This window comes from Anomaloglossus baeobatrachus, chromosome 1 (genome assembly GCF_048569485.1).
Source record: "Anomaloglossus baeobatrachus isolate aAnoBae1 chromosome 1, aAnoBae1.hap1, whole genome shotgun sequence".
NCBI lineage: Eukaryota > Metazoa > Chordata > Amphibia > Anura > Aromobatidae > Anomaloglossus > Anomaloglossus baeobatrachus.
The window spans coordinates 377,606,501-377,628,324 of NC_134353.1; the positions used below are offsets into that span (position 1 = coordinate 377,606,501).

General features: G+C 48.8%; 1 protein-coding gene across 2 annotated transcripts in view; it reads right to left on the bottom strand.

Moving 5' to 3' along the window:
• Window positions 1-21,824, bottom strand: part of LOC142314855 (beta-1,4-galactosyltransferase 1-like) — a 230,286-nt gene that overhangs the window by 129,026 nt on the left and 79,436 nt on the right. The window contains exon 2 of one of the 2 annotated variants that reach the window (XM_075352501.1): window positions 20,088-20,144. The exons of the other annotated variant lie outside the window; for it this stretch is intronic. Coding sequence (XP_075208616.1) covers window positions 20,088-20,144 — 57 coding nt within the window. The remainder of the gene's footprint in view (window positions 1-20,087; window positions 20,145-21,824) is intronic. 2 annotated transcript variants of the gene reach the window in all.

Below are 21,824 nucleotides of genomic sequence, written 5' to 3' on the forward strand. Positions count from 1 at the left end.
ACTGCCAAGGCACCAGTTTCCCAGGGCCAGCGCCTGCGGGCAAAAGTGCAGCTCCTCCGGCTCATATCTAAGCTGGGGAGCGGGTTACCGGTGGGAACCCATCGCTACCAAACAACAACACATAGGTGCAGGGAAGAGACCGTCACCGTCAACTGCAGGGGATATCAGCAGCGCAACCGTCTGAGGGACCCATCCAACCAGCCGTTTGTTTACCGAGAACTGTGTCGTGTTTACTGGCTGAGTGAGTACCTCCGTGCCGTGCGACACAGCGCTGCCCCTGCGCCCCTGCACCTCCACAGGCCCCATACCCGCCTGTCCACCATCCAACTCCATCACTGGGCCCCGGGATCACCAACCACTACCCACGGAGGGGCAACACAACAACTGGCTGCTCCATACCATCACTCCCGGGATCCCCAGCCAGAGCAGCGGTGGTGTACATTCAATCACCACAACCGTGGGTGGCGTCATGGACAATAAACTATCCCAAATCCCAATCCCCTTTCACTCACGGGCGAGGAGCGCCGCTCGAGTCCCCGGGATCCGGCCCATCGCTCGAGCCACCGAGCAGCGGCAGCAGCAGGCCGCAGCAGCGGCAGCGGCAGCAGGACCCGAGCAGTGGGAGAGCGCGGCGTCCCCTCCTCCGCCCGCGACATCAGCAGGAGACACATGCTATAAAAATATAATGGGGCAAGCAAAGCGATGTCTAGCATTGTAGCGCCAGAAACAGCAGTCCTGGCATCAGTAATGCAGTATAGAAGATATAATGGAGAGGCAATGCATGTTCACCTGGACATGGGCTATGGGCACTGGTAGCAGCAGGACAGTGTAGAAGACAACACACATGCAGGAAGATTTGCCAAATATACAGGAGTTGTTGCTACTGCTGTTTGAGCTATGTGCTGTAGCTCACACACTGGCCCACTGGACCGGGGAGGGGAGCATTGGCTTGGCGGGGTGCGTAGCGGACTCTTTTGGTCAACTGTCCAGACAGCAAGCATCCACCCTGCAAACAGTAATATGCATATTTGAACTCCTTTTCCAAAGTCATAAAAAAGTCCCTAATTTTGCTATTATACAGAGGGTCAGTGTCATGATCCAGGCCGGCTTTTCCCTGCTGCTGGTTACACCCAGCTCTGGCCTGGTCATGTCATGGGTTAACTTCCCTTGCCTCATTCTGGATCCCAGGACGATATATATTGCCTCTCTACCAATGGCTCAGTGCCAGTGATATTTCTGCCTTGCAGCTTGTATACTGGCTCTGGTGAGTAGTAATGTGTCGGTCGCGAACGATCCGACACAAAGATCCGGCTCCCTGCAGTGACTGACAGAACCCGGATAACCAGTGTGAGCCACTAAAATCTCTAAACGGCTCTTTTCACCGCCAAAACCCCGCCCACCCGTGGCTAAACTCCGCCTACTCGACAATCTAATTGGTCTCTTGTGAGTGGGCGGGGTTTAGCCGTGGGTGAGCGGGGTTTTGGCGGCGTTACTATAATCTTAAATATGCGTTCACCTGGGATGAACACATTTAATAAGGAGCCGAGAACGATCTGAAAGATCCGGCTCTTTTTGGTGAGCGTAGCCATGAGAACCGGATCACCAAAAAGAGCCAGACTACCCATCACTACTGGTGAGGGTCCCTGATCTGCTCTGCCTCCCTGCTACTGTGTCCTGACTTGTACCCTCCCCCATTTGTCTGTCTGTCCCAGCCCCTGATTTCCCTCTCCTGTCTGTTGTTTGTGTTTTCCTCTGCATACCTCATCTCCGGCTTTTGACTCGGTTCTGTTTTCTGACTTTTATATTGATCCTCCCTTTGCAGTGACTCGACTCTGCTGGCTAGACCCTGATTGTTTGACTATTCTTTTGCCCCCTGGTGATTCACCTGTTAACATTGCTGAAGTTACTCTGCTATACTTCAGCTGCCTTTCCGTTACAGTGTTTATTTGTCTCTCCTTCACTACTCTGCTGCCACCTAGTGGGGATTACGCTGTACTACGTCTCACTAGCCTTTGTACAGCGTGACAGTCAGAAAGCATGGTTATGTGATAACCATGCCTTTGATTTATAGTAGTGATATGCCTGCCATACTGCAGGCATTGCAGCATACAGATTATCAAGCTTGCATACATGACTGAGAGCCACTTTCTGAACCAAACTGCAACAGGTGTTGTCATGACCAGTGCCATAATTGTCAACATCATTTTTATTGACTGTCAGCAATCTGTTCTTGCCTGAACCTGGGTTAACTAAATGTCACCCTGCACATTCACCCGCTGCTGCTAGTCCTTCTCTATCTCTTTCTCCTATGCCTACTGCTTCCTCATCTTACTTCTGCATGAAACATGGACCCCAAGAGCACCAGAGCAGCAATGAACATGAGAATATTGCTGTTATTCCTCCATTTCCTGTTGTATTGAGCTTTGTTTCAGGGAAAAATATGAGAGGGATAATATTGTTATCTCCTCATACATGCTTCATCAACTTCACAATTATCCAAGCTCCAGTCTGGCTGCTGCATGATAAAGTCCGTCAATGCTTTATGCTGCTTGTACTCATGGGTTGCAACATGAAAAATCAGACATCACTCTGGCAGACCATTCTGTTTTTGCAAACCCAAGAGGGTGTGCTCTGCCACATAAGTACAGATGAAATGAACAGATACTTTCTTGACCACAGCCATCACTAGAGATGAGAGTATCAATCGCCAAAGGATCGACTTCAATTCAACACTTTCAGATTTGATTCAAGATTGTACAAAAAAACTTGCTTGGCACATAGCGGAAACATGAGAATAGAATAATGTCTTTTTGTGTTGTTGAGCGGACTTCCCCATAATGTCCTGCGGTTGTCAGTACCTGGGCCATCACAGATCAGTTGCCAGTGGTTGCCCATAATGTCTATCAGTTATGACATTTAGCAAATTATCATATCTTGTACAGTGGTGGTCAATACCTGGGTCATCACAGATCAGTTGCCAGTGGAAAACAATTTGTACAACAGAGTTGTTTCCATCTCCAGAGTCACTGAATAAGTCACTCTCTTCTGTAAAGTGTAAGCTGTTATAGTCAGTGGGGTCCTCTCTTTCTCCTGTAGAGTGTAAGCTTTTTTCATCCGCAGGGTCCTTTCTCTCTCCTGTAGAGTGTAAGTGTAGCGCCCTGGAAAACCAGGTAGATGCAACCGTAGGCTCCCGCATAACACCAATCCCACGAAGGGTTAAAACAGCCGACCTGAAACCCTAGTCACCCCCCTCAGGGAAGGACAGACACACCAGTGGGTGGGACTAGGCGGTAAGTTAACGCCCACCTAGGGGTATTGAGAGCCCGGGGCGGGAAAACAGCCAGATAAGCCTAGAGTCAAGTTCAGAGTGGAGTGGAGGAGGCGAGCTCAGGCAGTCAAGGCCTGAAGTTCAAGTCTGGAGATGCAAGAGTCGGAGCCTTGACACCTTGGCTAGGTGGCAGACGGTAGCTGAAGTCTGCAGGAGACGGGAAGATGGCTGCCGGAGATCCGAAGTGGACCGGGACAGGGTTGGAGGCCGCCGGTACCGAAACCTGAGAAGAGACCCGGAAACCATGTGCACAGACGGGGTACTTGGACCCTGAAGCCAGGACCGGCACCGACGGCCTAGCTAATTAACCAATTGAGGGCAGGATTATAGGTCCTGTCCCAACCTAAGTCCTGAAAAGTAGACAGCCACCCACCGAGGGAGATAGGGCAACCGCCAGGGCCCGTAGATCCCAAGGGTCAGCGTCAGACGGCTACGGCTCCCAACAAAAGGACCGGGAGTGGACTCCCATGTTTCACACTGGGAAGTCCTTTCTACAAAACACTGAGTGCAGAGGAGAGAGACTTCAATTACCAACCCGGGTGTGGGATCAGATACAACAGTCTGCGGCAGCCGGCCACCATCACCTTGGTTTACCACAGGACTTGTGTGCTTTATTCGACCGTGAGTAACATCCCCGGCTTGGCCGGGTGCGCCGACCCCTGCAATCACCATCTTCAGCATAGAGACACTGGGTCCCGGGACATCCATCCCTGCCCACGGGCGGTTAACATCCAGCTGCCAGACCAACATCCCCGGGAGCCCTGCAATGGCAGCGATGTAGCAATGGTGCTACATCTCACCACACACCGTGGGTGGCATCACAGACATTTCACAACCAATCCCATATAAATACGTCCCCTTTTATTCGGCGTGTCCGCACGACACCCGGGTCCAGAGAACCCCTTGAGCCATACCGTAGATCCGGATCCGAGCAACACCGGCTGCTGGCACGGGGGCGGCACATAAGCTCTTATGGTCAGAGGCCTTCTCTTTCTCTTACTCTTCCATGTGTATTTTCTGAGCAATTGCAAGTTTTTCAGTATAGGTATTAAAGTAAATTTATTTGCCATGAATCAAATTTTTGGGTAAAACACATCAAATTCAGTAAATTCAAATCTCAAAAGATCCTCTCATCTCTAGCCAACACTTTTCTTGACAAGGTATATTTCTTCAAAAAACGTTGCCTAGTCATAATGCCTTGAAAAAGTATTCATAAACATGAACTTTTCCACATTTTCTCCAATTACACCCTCAGACTTAAGTGTATAATATATTATTGTGATTTTATATGATATACCAACAGTACGTACCAAATATTTATGAAGTGTAAAGGAAATGATACATGGTTTTATGAATATTTTAGAAATATAAATCTGACAATTGTGATGGGAATTGTATTCAGCCCTCTGTGTGAAGGCCCAAAATTAAAATAAAAGTCATCTAATTAGTAAATTGGGTCCACCTGTGTGTAATTGTTTCTCATAACTACAGCTGTTTGGTGAAGTCTTCAGAGGTCTGTTTGAGAACATTACAAATAAAATAACATAATGAAAACCAAGGAACACACCAGACAAGTCAGAGATAAAGTTGTGGCGAAGAGTAAAGCAGAGTTATGTTATATTAAAAAAAAATGCCCAAATTCTGAACATCTTGTGGATGTTCAATCCGTCATCAAAAAATGGAAGAAGTATGGCACAACTGAAAACCTTCCAAGACAGCCATCTAAACTGGCATTTCTAGAGATCTTAAACATGGCCTGCCACCTAAACTGACATCTCAAGCAAAGAGGGCATTAATTATGGAAGCAGCTAACAGGACCTGCTGGAAGATCTGCAAAGATCCACAGCTTAGGTGGAATAATTTGTCAACAGGACAACTATTACTGATATACTCCACAAATCTGGCCTTTATAGAAAAGTGACAAGAAGAAACCCATTTATAAAAGTAAGCTAAAAGAAGTCCTGTTTGCAGTTTGCAAAAAGCCATTTAGGGGACAGATCCAGGGTGTGGAAGAAGGTGTACTAGTTAGATAAAACCAATGGACAACCTATTAGGCTAAATGCAAACATCTACAACGTGTCAGAAAAATAACATTGCACATCAACCTGAAAACACCTTTCCCATCATCAAATATGGTAGTGGCTGCGAGGATCCTGTTCTTCAGCAGAGACAGGGAAATGGGTCAGAGTTGATGGGAAGATGGATGGAGCTAAATACAAGGCAATAATGGAGAAAAACCTGTTAAAGGCTGCAAAATACTTGAGACTGGGGAGTAGGTTCACCTTCCAGCAGGACAATGACTCTACATATACTGACAAAGCTACAAAGGAACTGTTTTGATCTAATCAAGGCATGTGTGTGAATGGTCCAGGCAGAGTCCAGACCTAAATCCCATTGAGAATCTGGGGCAAGACTTGAAAATTGCTGTTCACAAAATTCTCCTTCCAGTCTTAGGCTATGTGCGCACGCTGCAGATTTACCATGGATTTGCTGCAGAAAATGTGTCTAACATTTCTGCAGTCATTCCCCAGTAAAACCCATGGGTATAAAAAAAAAAATGCTGTGCGCACAGTGCGTTTTTTTTATACCTGCGGATTTACCCGCGGATTTTCCGCTGCGGAATTAATGTGCATGTCACTTCTTTTCTCCAGGTCCCTGTGGTTTTACCATTAATTATTGGTAAAAATCCGCAGGGACCAACCTGCGGAAAAAACGCAGAAATTCCGCAGCAATTCCATGGCAAATCCGCAACATCCCGTGGTAAAACCGCATGAGTAATTTGAGTGCGGATTTCTGCTGCGGGTGCGGGATTCTTGCAGAGATCCGGAATTTCCTTAAGAAAATTTCATTTTCTAGTGCGCACATGGCCTTACTGACCTATATCTGTTTTGCAAACAAGAATAGGCAAATATTTCAGCCTCTAAGGCTATGTGCGCATGTTGCGTTCAGTAACTTGTAGAAATGAACGCATCCTCTGGCAGAATTTGTCATTGTCAATTTGGTTTTGACCAAATAAACGCATGAAATACGCAAGCGTTTTGACTGCGTTTAACATGCATTTTCAGTGCTTAAATTGAGACGCATTTTCAATACACTACTAAATAAAGTTTGAACATTCAAATATTAGGAAAAAAATGAAAAAAAATAATAATAATAACCTATAAATCAAGCACTATAATGATAATTTACCGAAAATGATTAATGAGATTTAATAATTATGTTCAAAATAAAGTAAAAGTATTGTTTGACTGAATTTTTAAAGTCGGAATGGATGTGAGGGCAAATGGTAACCTCTTGACCTCTCTATAATGTCAAAAACGCATGCTTTGATTTTGACAAAAAAGCATGTAAAACGCTAGAAATTTCATTTAGGCCTCTGCCACACTCACGTGAAATTCACGCACGTGCCGAGAGACACGTATTTCCCCTGCGTGTTGCGTGCAGGTAAGTACGTGTCTCTGGTACGTGCGGGACACGTGTGTTCTACGTGTGCTATCCGCGATAGCACACGTAGAAGCGGTAATTATCATACTCACCTGGTCCTTCCTGCTGTCCGCGCTGCTGTCCGTGGTGCTGATCCTCGGTCTCCAGCCCTCCCGTCTCCCCGCTGCTGCTGCTGCCAGGCAGTGAAGTGAATATTCAATGAGAATAATGAGCGGGGGTCGGCAGCAAGAGGCAGCAGCGGCAGAGGCAGGAGGGCTGGAGAAGGTGAGTTAATGTTTTTTTTTTTTTCACTGACACGTGTGTTTTCTCCGGCGCGTGTCACACGGGACTGCATCCACACTACACCAGTGTGGTACAAGTGCGGGCCGTGTGACACCCGTGCTGCCGGAGAAATCACTGACATGTCAGCGCTTTGAAAAACGCACACACGTACAAACGCACACGGACACACGTTCCGTGTGGTTATACGTGTGTGTGCCTGCTACCATAGGGTAGCATTGCTGTACGTGTCTCCGTGCCGCCGATACGTGTAAAAAATGGCAAACACGTGCCGGCGGCACGGATGTGTGTCGCACGCCTTAGTATGCGTTTTGATAATTCTCATTGACTTCAATGTTAGCAAAACACTGCCAAAATGGCAAAAACAATTGACATGTTGCTTCTTCAAACGCAGAGATTTTGACAAATTTTTGACACAAAAAACGCTGCGTTTTTAAAAGCATCGTACGCACAAGAAAGCCCAATTTCCATAGACTTTGCCTGAAAATCAAAACGCATGCAATTTTGCATTGAAATGCTGCAGCTCAAAACGCTGCGGAAACGCATGAAAAAACGCAACGTGCGCAAATGGCCTAATTGTGTAAAGCTGGTAGAGACAGACCCCAAAAGACTTGCAGTAGTAATTGCAGCAAAAGGTAATCTTATAAAGAATTGACTCAGGGGGGCTGAATACAAATGCACTTCGCAATTTTCAGATTTAGATTTTTTAAATATTTAGAAAGTCATGTATTATTTCCTTTACACGTCACAAATTCTTGATACTTGGTGCTGGTATATCACATAAAATCCCACTAAAAATACAATTAAGTTTGTGGGCCTAATGTGAAAAAATACGGAAAAGTTCACAGGGTATGAATATTTTTCAAGGCACTGTATATTCTTGATGTGTGCCATGCAGGGAGCATGGGTTACTTTATGAATAACTGCAGTTCGTCCGCTCAAAGGCTTTTAACCATAATGCTTTCTAGCTGTAAAACTGCTTGACAGGCCTTTACCTTTCATGAATGAAAAGTATGAGGATTGTGTGTGGAATTAACACTTGACCTGTTACTGTTGAGGGTGGGTCATGTCTGTTGAGTAGGTTGCAAAGAAGGTGTAGGGGTCTGAAAACAGATGTAGCTGGAATCACCACCAGTCCCAGTTATGGTGATGTAAAACTGTCACCCCCAACATTCACCCCATGGGCCTTGAAGCCTATGTATTGTCCCTGTCCCTAGTTGCTGCTCCAGGTGTCTATTGTACATTGTATCTGTCACGTTCCCGGTGTCCCGACAGCCCTCCTTACCCACTGAGCCGGTCCCTGCATCGCACCACCGCTCCGTACCCACTGATCCAGCATCGCCAGCACACCACCGCTCCTTACCCACTGAGCCGGTCTCACCATCCAGGCACCGCTCCTTACCCACTGATCCAGTATCGCCATCGCACCACCGCTCCTTGCTCACTGATCCAGTCCACATGTCCACTGGTCATGGCTGCTGCTCCCGCTCGTGCTCTCCTGTGTCCTGCTCCTGGTCTTATGAGTCTGACTCTGAGTCTTAGCCACATGGTTCTGTATAGGACCGGGCCGCGCCCACTCTCCTGGCCTTATAGGCCCAGCACACCTGCAGCAGCAAATGACATGAGGCTGTGCTGGGTATATAAGACTGACCTTTCCATGTGGGCGGCGCCTGATCAACGTGTCTTGAAGCTTTGTCTTGTGAGCTAGGTGCTCAGGTCCTCTTGTGCCGTGCCGTGCCGTGTCCTGTACTACTGCCTATCTTTACTACCTGGCACCTGTACCAGTGTCCTGCACTGTCTCAAGGAACTCTGTGACCCCGGTGACTTTGTTCTACCCGTCCCCGGAAGGACGCTGGCCCCCTAGTACCGTGTGACTTTGTTCTACCTGTTCCCGGAGGGACCCATCCCTGCTACGCCAGTGCTCCGGCTGCCGTGTACCCTGCCCTCCGGTGGGGTGCTCGGTCCAGTGGATCCACCTCCTGGGCCTACCAGTCCTCTCGGCCCTGACAGTATCCCAAAGGCAAGTCAATTGCCAATTAAATTCATGATATAAGCTATGCATGTAGGAAAGAAAAAGTAACCGCACTCAGTTTGGTAGGTGCACAGATAGGGTCCCAACACTTTCAGCATTCAGAAAAAGAATCTGGCACTCAAAGTTACTCAAAGTGTGTGTAACAAAATGTTGACGTTTCTGTCGATTTAGGCTACTTTCACACCTCCGGTTTTTGCAATGCGGCACACTCCGGCACTTTGCAGGAAAATTGCAACCGTTTTTTTTTGCTGCCAGTTGCGTTTTTTCTGCATAGACTTTAATTAGTGCCGCATTGTGCCGCAAGGCCTTGCGTTCCATCCTGTTTTTGCCACATGCGGCAGATTCAGCCGATGCGGCGGCCGGATGGAACGTTGCCTAGCACGTTTTTTCGTGCGGCAAAAAAAACCGCATCGCGCCGCATTCGGCCGATGCGGCGTATTTTTCAATACATGCCTATGGCGGCCGGATGCGGCGTGATGCGGCAAAAACCGCATCCGGCCGCCGCATGCGGTTTTTGCCACTGCGCATGCTCAGTAGCATGCCGCAAGCGGAAAAAACCGGACGGGCCGCATGTGAAAAACTTATGCAAAGGATGCGGTGTTTTCACCGCATCCGTTGCATAGCTTGCACAGCTGGATTGAGCCGCAGAGCTCAAGCCGGATGTGTGAAAGCAGCCTTAGACCTTTTTCAAAATGATACGCTAAAAGAAAGCAGACTGTATATTATAATGACAAATAAGAGAATTACTGATATGAATATATATGTATACGTGAATTTTCTGATATTAATCAACTTTGATCTGTAGATATTCTATTATATACAGTGGAACCTTGGATTACGAGTTTAATTTGTTCCAGCAGTATGCTCTTTAAACCAAGTTACTCTTATATCAAAGCGAATTTTCCCATAGGAAATAATTGAAACACAGACAATTCGTTCCACAATCCAAAAATATTTACTGCATTTATATAAATTTATTACAGTAATACAATATAATGTACTGTATTCATATAAAATGATTACAGTACACTAATACAAAATACTGTGCAGTATGGTAAAAGCATATAAAACAAATTAAACTGCACGTTAGCTTACAATAGAATTGTTGGTGTGCGGGAGATACACTATAGAGATAAAAAATTATGTATAAATATGACAACTTTATTCTAGTACAGTACACAAAAAACACACCCCTAATGTATTCACCTCAAAATCAAAATAAGGGCAGAACTAAGCCAAATGTGGGGTAGAAAAACTGCATATGCAGATTAAAGTATAAGCAATGTGCTGCACTGGTTATCAATAATAAAGTACAATACTGTATCCACCAAAGCAAATTCAAAAACATGCTATATAGTATATACTGTACAATGGTATATTATATACAGTAAATATGTACAGAAATTTACTTCCAGAGCGGGTCAGAGCGCGGTGAAAGGACAGACCCGGAAGAGTGCACGGTGAATGTTTGCTCTTCTTGCAAAGCATTGCTCTTAAACCAAGTTACAAATTTGTAAAAAGCTTTGCTTGTCTTGCAAAACGCTCTCAAAGCAAGTTACTCTTAAATAGAGATGAGCGAGGTTTGAGGTTCGCCAATTTCATGTTCGAGTGCTTTTGGGGGGTGTTCGAGTCGTTCGACGAACTCGAACGATTTGCTAAAAGTTCGGCAGTTCGAGTAACGTTCGAGAACGGTTCAATCACCAAAAGCGTGGCTTTTTACAGCTACGTGTGCAGGGAGCCATCGCTGGCAGCCTGCGGTAAGCAGGTAAATAGGGTAAATATCGGGTATCCAAGCAAAGCGCTTTGCTTAGTAACCCGATGTTTACCCTGGCTATGTGTGCAAAAATCCCTGAAAGCCACACAGAAGCACTTCCATGTGACTTCCGTCGGATGCCGCTGCAGTCTGTGTCCAGCCCCAGCCCCGCGGCTGCCCCCTCAGCAGTGTCTGCAGCTGCCGGCACTGTAATGTGTCCGCAGATGCCCACACTGCAGTGACAGCAGCCGCGGGGATGACAAGCGCTGCCGTCAGGAGGTTAGTGAAGTTCCTTACCTGCGGTGATGAAGTCCTGCCCTCCCGACGTTAGCGCTGTCACTGTCCTCCATGGCCGCTGCTTGTCACATCTCCTCTCGCTGCTGACCCGAGACTGTGACTAGCAGTGACATCACAGGCACCTGCGATACTTGGTTGTGAAGGCGGCGGTAATTGAACTCAGTGACAGCTCTGCTATCAGGAGTGCAGCGATCACCGCAAGTAATGTACCTCGCTAACTTCCTGACAGTAGCACTTGTCATGCCCTGCAGTGACCTGGGCTGACCTATTGATGTTAGCTAAGGTCACTGCATTGCTCTCCCAGCCAATATGGAACATTCTGTTCTTCATTGACTGGGACATTGACTATGGTATGGATCGTCATGGGAACCCCTTGGATTACACCAGACCTGGATTTGTTCTTCTGTCTAATAAATTGGTGAAAGAGGGAATGTTTTGGGAGTGTTTTTTTCAAATAAAAATGTGTTTGTCGTCTATTTTCTTTTTATTACTGACTGGGTTGGTGAAGTCGGGTATCTGATAGCCGCATGACATCACGATCCCCAGGGCTTGATGCCAGGTGACATTACCCATCTGGTATTAACCCCATATATTACCCCGTTTGCACCAGGGCAACGGGAGGAGCTGGAGCGAAGCACCAGGATTGGCGCATCTAATGGATGCACCACTTCTGGGGCGGCTGCGGCCTGCTATTTTTAGGCTGGGGAGAGTCCAATAACCATGGACCTCCCTAGTCTGAGAATATCAGACCTCAGCTGTCCGCTTTACCTTGGCTGGTGATCCAATTTTGGGGGGACCCCCACGTGTTTTTTTTTTTTAAATTATTTATTTAATGTAAAATAACAGCGTGGGGTGCCCTCAGTTTTGGATTACCAGCCAAGGTGAAGCTGCCAGCTGTGGTCTGCAGGCTGCAGCTGTCTGCTTTACCCTAGCTGGCTATCAAAAATAGGGGGAACCCCAAGTCATTTTTTTAAAATTTATATTTTGTTTTTTGGCTAAATACAAGGCTAAGCACCCCTTAGTGCCACATGAAAGGCACCAATGGGTGCAAAATTACAAAGTGCAGGAGAGTGGGACATTATGTGTCTTTCTGCCATTATAATGACAGAAAAGACTGATATGAAGTGTACAAGCACAGGAAAATCACCAGAGCGCTCTACGCTGTGAAAAGCAGTAGAAAATGGCACTGGAGTGAACATGTGACCGCCTTATGTAGGTTGAAGCTATGGATCCTGGGTAAATTTATGTATTTTCCCTCCTTCAGTTTTTTTGCAGTACGCAAAAAAACGGAAGGCACACGGTTGACAAACAGATGACATACGGACCGTATACGGAACGGAAACGGATGCCACATGGATGCATCCGTGAAAAAAACGGACCGTTTTTTCCGGACCTCAAAAACGGGTCGGTTGTGTGAATGTAGCCTTCTTCTGATCTGCCATTTATAAACAGCAGGCAGAAATAAGTGAATAGCGCCCTCCTGCGTAAGAAAATCTTCGGGGTTTCAGGGGGTAGCTGAGACCCTGGAGATCCTGATTCAGGCCGGTTTTTCCGGTCCCCGCTCACGTGATCACCGGTATACACCGTACACCGATGATCACGTTACAGTAAATGACAGCGCCGGTAAAAAATGATTTATCTCCCATCTGGCATGAACAAACATGTCAGATGGGAGATAAATCTCCTCCCCGGTCCCCTCCGGTCCCCCGATGTCACCAAAGTGTACCCCTCCCCGACCCCCTCCCGGAAATCCAAGATGACCGCGCGCACAGCAGCGCGCCGTCCGCATTCACCCTACCCCTCTGATTTCTTTTGCATGTGCCATGACACATGTGACATAAAACTCCTCCCCAGGCCCTGCCAGATCACCCCCTATAACCACACCGGTGTTCCCCGGTGTCCCACGGTACCTGTGCAGCGTTGATCCCCCGCGGCCCCCTCCTTCACAATAGACGCTGCCGCATGCACAGAGCGGCTGTCAGCTGAGCTTCCTGTGTTCAGACACAGTGAGTGGTAGTAACCATGCATCTGTAAGCTACTGCAATGCCCTGCTCATGAGGTAAGGAACATAGTTGATCAGGAGAGCTATACTACATTTCCAAATGGAGGTATTTGATTTTATAGTTGCCCTGCTGAACGACTACCAAACATGAGAGTCCATTATACACCACAAGAAAACATGTCTAAATAGTGAGCTCTGTTGTTTAGTATTCATTCAGCTGGATAACTGGACTTAAAGGGGTATTCATATCCCCAATATATAGTAGATGGAATAGCAATAATATCAGCAAATATCAATATTTGGAAATGTAGAAAAGTTCTCCTGATTAGGCATGCCCTTACCTCAAGAGCAGGGCATTGCAGCTTTGGTAGCAACACTTACGACATGGACTCTGCTGCTGTGGACCTGGGGAGAGTGGGTGCAGATTCATTGCACCCACACTCCTCACATGGAGGGTCTGCACTCCTAGAAAATGGGGGATTTGTTCCCTGAGCGTGTACCCCCATATTCTAGACGGTCCAGAGTCGTCGTGGGACCCCCTTATTTTTTTTCCTTACAATAATTTGGTAAAAGAGGAAATGTTTTGGGGAGTGTTTTTTCAAACACATTTCTTTTTGTCTATTTTTTTTGTTAGTACTGACAGTTTGTGATGTCGGGTATTTGATAGACGCCATGACATCACAAACTGCTGGGCTTGATGTCAGGTGACCTTACAGCTAGTATCAACCCCATTTATTACCCGCTTTGCCACTGCACCAGGGCACGGGATGAGCTGGGGTGAAGTGCCAGGATTGGCGCATCTAGTGGATGTGCCACTTCTGGGGCGCCTGCGGCCTGCTATTTTTAGGCTGTGAAAGGCCAATAACTATGGACCTTCCCACCCTGAGAATACCAGACCACAGCTGTCCGCTTTACCTTGGCTGGTGATCCAATTTGGGGGGGACCCTACTTTTTTTTGTAATTATTATTATTTATGAAATAATTATAAAAAAAGAGCCTGGGGTAACCTCCACATTGGATCACCAACCACGGTAAAGCTGCCAGCTGTGGTTTTCAGGCTACAGCCGTCTGCTTTACCCTAGATGGCTATCAATAATGGGGGGACCCCAGGTCATTTTTTTTTAACTATTTTTTTTAAATAAAAAAAATTAATGGGCTTCCCTGTATTTTGATTGCCATCCAAGGTAACGCCAGGCAGATGGGGGTGCAACCCGTAGCTGTCTGCTTTATCTGCACTGAGAATCAAAAATAACGCAGAGCGCTACGTCATTTTTTTTGAATGATTTATTTTTACAGTACTGTGATGTCAGGCAATCAAAATACAGGGAAGCCCTTTTTTTTTTTTGTTTTAGTTATTTAAATAAATAATTAATAAAAAAATATATGGGCTCCCGATGCATTTTTTTGCATTGCTAGCTAAGGGTAATCCAAGCAGCTACTGGCTGCTAACCCCCACTGCTTGGTGTTACCTTCACTGGCAATGGAAAATCCAGGGAAGCATTTTTTATTTTTTTTGCCAAAAAACTAAAAAAAAAATGACGTGAGCTTCGCCATATTTTTGTATGCTAGCCAGGTACAGCAGGCAGGTTCAAGCTGCCCCCAACCCCCAGCTGCCTATTTGTAACCGGCTGAGAACTGAAAATATAGGGAAGCCCTTTTTTTAATTATTTCATGAATTTCATGAAATAATTAAAAAAAAAAACGACGTGAGCTTTGCCCCATTTTTGTGTCCACCCATGTACAACTAGGCAGCTGGGGATTGGAATCCTCAGCACAGGTTAGCCCGAGCTTTTTGGGCCCATCTGCTGCAAATTGCCATCCGCAGCCGCCCCAGAAAATGGCGCTTTCATAGAAGCGCCATGATCTGACGCTGTATCCAACTCTTCCAGCAGCCCTGAAGCCGGGTGGCTTGCTGGGTAGAAATGAGTTAATATTAGCTTTGTTTTACTAGTTACTATTAAGCCGGAGATTCTTAATGCCAGGCAAGTTTGATCCGGCCATTAAGAATCTCCAATAAAGGGTTAAAAAAAAAGACACCACACAGAAAAAAAATACTTTGATAGAATTAAATACACAGACACACTTAGAGACTCCATGTTTCTTATTCCCTCCACGATCCATGGTCTTCTGTCTTCTTTCTCCTTCAACCCATGCAGCTCTGCTACATCAGGCAGCACAGCATGGGAGGAAGACGCTGCTGCTCCCCGTGCAGTCTATTCACTCAGTGAGTGAGCAGAGGCTGCGGGCTGTAAGTGGTGACGTCACCGCTGACAGACGGGTTACCATAGTAACGATGCTCCGATCACGTGATTCCCGGTGCCGCTATTTACCAGCTATGACACCTAGTCCCTGCATGTGGCTGACTCTGTAAAGAGCGCCCACATGCAGGAACGGGGAGTCGACCATGTGCCAGAGCATTTCGCCGGTACACGGACATGCTCAAATGAGCACCACGTACTAGAGAGATGCATTGACAGGACCTAGCATGACGTCATAGCCATGTGACCAGTCTGTAGCCAATGAGATAATAGACACGTGACTGGTCACATGCTATTTTGACGTCACGATAGGTCCTATCATCTGTGCTGGTTACCGGGAGGTCGCAGCGATTATCAGAAGGAAAAGCAGCGGGAGACATAGTGCAGGACGCGTTGCGGGGACCTGTAAGTGTTATGGCAATGTTTATTAACTGTATGTGTACATGTATAATGTGTTTTTATGTGTTTGTGTTTGCCTCCCATTGTTTTCAATGAGGTTCGAGTGGTTCGTCGAACGGTTCGTCGAATGTTCGTCGAACGGAGCCTCCGTTCGGCGAACCGAACCAAACTCGAACGCTAGGGGGGTGGCTCATCTCTACTCTTAATCCAAGGTTCCACTGTACTTTCTCTCTGTATACTAAAACTTCTGATTATGGAACTATGTCCTATACTAATTATGCCTTGTTATGTCTTTTTTGCATATTATCTATATATATAATTGCCTTATTCTGTCTGTCTGTCTGTCTTGCTCCAAAATTGTGTCCTTACGGTGACACAAAGCGGATTGGCCGCTGGCCTCGCCATGGCCCCGCCATGGCCCTGCCCCCCCGCACGGATTGGTCGCTCGCCCTGGCTCCCCCCCCACACGGATTGGCCGGCCGCTCGCACAGGCTCCGCCCCCCACCCTGCACGTATTGGCAACTCTGCCACGCCCCGCCCCTTTCACGCAATGCACGCTCGCTCTGGCCCCGCCCCCCGCACGCATCCCCCGAACTGACACGGAGACACAACTCCCAGGTGAGTACTGTACCCCCGGGAGCCCACACCAGCATACGCCGCCAACCCAGCCGACACAAACCCTCGCATTGCTGGAGTTTGCCGCCGTATGCTGGTGTGGGCTCCCGTGCGAGCGGGGGACGGGATGCGCTGGTAACCATGGTAGCATAGTTACCAGCGCATCAAGGTCCTGCAGCGGCGGAACATCCACACGCACACACATAACAGAGACACACACACACACACACACACATCAGATCACACTCACTCTCACACACACCTCACACACACATCACATCGCATCCACACACTCACAGCATCCGGAGATATCGCTTGCTTCTCGGCCGCGATACTATGCTGCAGTGAGCTTCCAGGACCTGCCGGAGGATCACATGGCCAGAAGCATGTGGTATCTCCGGATGTTTTAAGTGAGCGCGTATGTGCAATATCGTCAATGTGTGTGTGTGTGAGTGTATGCGATTGGGTGTGTGTGAGTGTATGCGATTGGGTGTGTGTGAGTGTATGCGATTGGGTGTGTGTGAGTGTATGCGATCGGGTGTGTGTGAGTGTATGCGATCGGGTGTGTGTGAGTGTATGCGATCGGGTGTCTGTGAGTGTATGCGATCGGGTGTCTGTGAGTGTATGCGATCGGGTGTGTGTGAGTGTATGCGATCGGGTGGGTGTGAGTGTATGCGATCGGGTGTGTGTGTGTGAGTGTATGCGATCGGATCTGTGAGTGTCGGCAGAGGAGCACGGCGTGCTGGAGGAGGCTGGGAGGAGAGAGGCTGATCCTGGGGAAGGCTGGGAGGGGGAGGCTGATGTTGGGGGAGGCTGGGAGGGTGTAGGCTGATGCTGGGGGAGGCTGATGCTGGGGGAGGCTGGGAGGGTGTAGGCTGATGCTGGGGGAGGCTGATGCTGGGGGAGGCTGGGAGGGGGGAGGCTGATGCTGGGGGAGGCTGATGCTGGGGGAGGCTGGGATGAGAGAGGCTGATGCTGGGGGAGGCTGATGCTGGGGGTGGCTGGGATGAGAGAGGCTGATGCTGGGGGAGGCTGATGCTGGGGGAGGCTGGAAGGAGAGAGGCTGATGCTGGGGGAGGCTGATGTTGGGGGAGGCTGGGAGGGGGGAGGCTGATGCTGGGGGAGGCTGGGAGGAGAGAGGCTGATGCTGGGGAAGGCTGATGCTGGGGGTGGCTGGGATGAGAGAGGCTGATGCTGGGGGACGCTGATGCTGGGGAGGCTGGAAGGAGAGAGGCTGATGCTGGGGGACGCTGATGTTGGGGTAGGCTGGGAGGGGGAGGCTGATGCTGGGGGAGGCTGGGAGGAGAGAGGCTGATGCTGGGGAGGCTGATGCTGGGGGAGGCTGGAAGGAGAGAGGCTGATGCTGGGGGAGGCTGATGCTGGGGGAGGCTGATGCTGGGGGAGGCTGGGAGGGGGAGGCTGATGCTAGGGGAGGCTGGGAGAAGAGAGGCTGATGCTGGAGGAGGCTGGGAGGAGAGAGGCTGATGCTGGAGGAGGCTGGGAGGAGAGAGGCTGATGCTGGGGGAGGCTGGGAGGAGAGAGGCTGATGCTGGGGGAGGCTGGGAGGAGAGAGGCTGATGCTGGGGGAGGCTGGGAGGCGGAGGCTGATGCTGGGGGAGGCTGGGAGGCGGAGGCTGATGCTGGGGGGGCTGGGAGGCGGAGGCTGATGCTGGGGGAGGCTGGGAGGAGGGAGGCTGGGAGGAGAGAGGCTGATGCTGGGGGAGGCTGGAAGGAGAGAGGCTGATGCTGGGGGAGGCTGATGCTGGGGGAGGCTGGAAGGAGAGAGGCTGATGCTGGGGGAGGCTGATGCTGGGGGAGGCTGGAAGGAGAGAGGCTGATGCTGGGGGAGGCTGATGCTGAGGGAGGCTGGGAGGTGGAGGCTGATGCTGGGGGAGGCTGGGAGGAGGGAGGCTGGGAGGAGAGAGGCTGATGCTGGGGGAGGCTGGAAGGAGAGAGGCTGATGCTGGGGGAGGCTGATGCTGGGGGAGGCTGGAAGGAGAGAGGCTGATGCTGGGGGAGGCTGATGCTGGGGGAGGCTGGAAGGAGAGAGGCTGATGCTGGGGGAGGCTGATGCTGAGGGAGGCTGGGAGGTGGAGGCTGATGCTGGGGAAGGCTGGGAAGAGGGAGGCTGGGAGGAGAGAGGCTGATCCTGGGGAAGGCTGATGCTGGGGGAGGCTGGAAGGAGAGAGGCTGATGCTGGGGAAGGCTGATGCTGGGGGAGGCTGGAAGGAGAGAGGCTGATGCTGGGGGAGGCTGATGCTGGGGGAGGCTGGGAGGGGGAGGCTGGGAGGAGAGAAGCTGATGCTGGGGGAGGCTGGGAGGAGGGAGGCTGGGAGGGGGGAGGCTGAGAGAAGAGAGGCTGATGCTGGGGGAGGCTGAGGCTGGGAGGAGAGAGGCTGATGCTGGGAGGAGAGAGGCTGATGCTGGGAGGAGAGAGGCTGATGGGAGGAGAGAGGCTGATGCTGGGGGCAGAGAGGCTGATGCTGGTGCAGCATGGGGGATGGAGCACGATGGGGAGTGCGCAGCATGGGGGATGGAGCACGTTTGGGAGTGTGCAGCATGGCGGATGGAGCACATTTGGGACTGCGCAGCATGGCGGATGGAGCACGTTTGGGAGTGCGCAGCATGACGGATGGACCACGTTTGGGAGTGCGCAGCATGGCGGATGGAGCACGTTTGGGAGTGCGCAGCATGGCGGATGGAGTACGTTTGGGAGTGCGCAGCATGGTGCATGGAGCACGATGGGGGGTGCGCAGCATGGGGGATGGAGCACGATGGGAGGTGCACACCTCCCCCCAACACACACACACACACACACAACACACCACACACACACTGGGAACCACAAACACCGCCCTACACAGACAATGCTGCACACACACAACACCCAACACACAAACACCGCGGCATACATAAATATACGCACATACCACGCAACACACACATTGCACAAAACATACCTCCCCCCAAAACACACCACACCCACACAAACGCACAACACACACACACACAACGCTACAGACACACAGCGCTCCACAAACAACGCAACACACGCAACACACATACAACACCGCTCTCACCCCCCGCCACACCCAGACAACACCCAGAACATGTACAGCGCCCTACACAAACACTTGGTAACTACACACAACAACATCTATATATATAACAAAAATCATACATGAACTACACAATACGTAAATTCTAGAATACCCGATGCGTAGAATCGGGCCACCTTCTAGTAATTATATATTGATGTCTACATGCAGAGATTTATATATTATATGCTTCTTTCTGTTTTGTCTGCTTTCTTTTAGTGTATCTTTTTGAAAAAGGTCTAAATCGACCGAAACGTCAACATTTTGTTACACACACTTTCTTTCTGATTGGAATAAAATATTTTTTTGTTTTCACCAGCATCTTTTGAGTGCCAGATTCTTTTTCTGTATATGCTATGCATGGATGGTGAGTAATTCTGCCTTGGATGGTGAGTAATTCTGCCTGGGTTTAGCAGGATGGTTTGGGCCATTTTGGCAAATGCATCATCCTTACAAGCAAGAACAAAAGTTCTTAAAAATATAGGGAAAGTCAACCAGTACCATTATCCCTCTCTGCAGTTATGGAGTAATCTGCCTCCTGGAGAAGCAACAACCTGAACTGAGGAGAAGCAAATGGCTTACCTGGGGGAGTGGTTAGAGGAGATAGATCTTCAGCCCATTGGGTTTCCTCAGGCTGACCTACAGTAACAGCAGAGACAGCAGTATCGTCAGATAGGATATTAATTAGTGTAGTCTTTTCAGGTTGAATATAATAAAACTGTGAGATTGTGCATCTGCCTTAAAGAGGACTTCAGGGGTAAATCTTTGAGCAAAGGTTTCCATAAGTATAAATTAACTGTCTTTGTTAACTGGCTAAAAGAAAAAGGTTTTGGTACCGTGTTAGCCAGTTGAAAAATGTTAACTGGCTGCAACGGTGATATCATTACTATAGCACACAACACCGCTGCAGCCAATTAGTGAGCACTGCAGTCTGTCGGTGCAGGCAGCATGAGCGGCTCAGCGCAGTGATTCCATGCAGCACTGTAATGACGTGAAATCACTGCTACAGCCAGTAACCAAAGACCAGAGAGTTAAAGGAAATCGAGCACTGGAGAAAGTGGGGATGGGAAAGGTGTGTATAAACTGTGCTTGTTATTTTATATCTAAAAGAGCCTTTGGTCAACTAAAGTTATGTCCTGGAAACCCTCTTTTATCATTCTTGGTACCAGGTCAAAACAATATATCAAAGGTGTGATTTGTGGAGTTGGAAAACTATTGTCACTCTAAGGCTCTGTGCGCACTGGGAAATGGAATTTTCTTGAGAAAATTCCGCATCCTCTCAAAGATTACCGCACTCGCGGTAAAAAACCGCGGGAAACCGCACCCGAAAACCGCATGCGGTTTGCCGCGGTTTGCCGCGGTTTTACCGCGGTATTGTTCGCGGTATTGCCGCGGTTTTGCCGCGTGCGGGTTGGGATGTGCTTTATTGCATTCACTGCAATAAAGCACATTGAAAAAAAAAAAAAAAAAAAAAGTCATTTAATTCTGAGTAGATAGATAGACAGAAGAATAGATAGAGGGATAGATAAACTGACAGATAGAGGGATAGATAGATAGATAGATAGATCGCTGCATTTCCCACGGTCGGCAGTGAGTTCACATTACCGGCCGTGGGAAATGACCGGTAATTACCTCTGCTGTCTGCTGCATTCAGCCTGTGTCTGTGACAGTCGCGGCTGGATGTCAGCAGTGCAGGACGCCGGAGTCGGAGCTGTGGATTACGCCGGAGCTTTGGTGCGGGAGGGGTTAATAAACTGGTGAACGAGGCTTGTTTGTTTTATTTAAAATAAAGAATTTTTGGTGTCTGTGTTTTCTTCACTTTACTTACGGGTTGATCATGTCAGCTGTCACATAGACGCTGCCATGATCAAGCCTGGGGTTAATGGCGGTGGTCCCCCATCATCATTAACCCTTGTATTACCTTGTCACCACTGCTACACGGTGGCAAGAAGAGCCGAGGACACGCCGGCAGTGCCGCATATTGCATGCGACAGTGCCGGGGCAGCTGCGGCTGATATTCTCGGCTGCCGGAGGGGGAGTGAGGCAGGGGACATTAACCCTGCCCCTCTCCCTCCCCAGCCTGAGAATACCGGCCCGCCGCTGTGTGCTTACCTCGGCTGGACGGTGAATATGCAGCGGAGCCCACGTTCTTTTTTTTCTATATTTCTGTTTTCTTTCTATGTGTGTTCTATGTGTCTGTGTCTATGTGTTCTATGTCTGTGATCTGTGTCTGTGTGTGTGTGATCTGTGTGTGTTTACTCTCTGCACGACTTCCTGTTCCTGTAATGACATCACTTCCCTGCAAAACCGCAAGCAAGT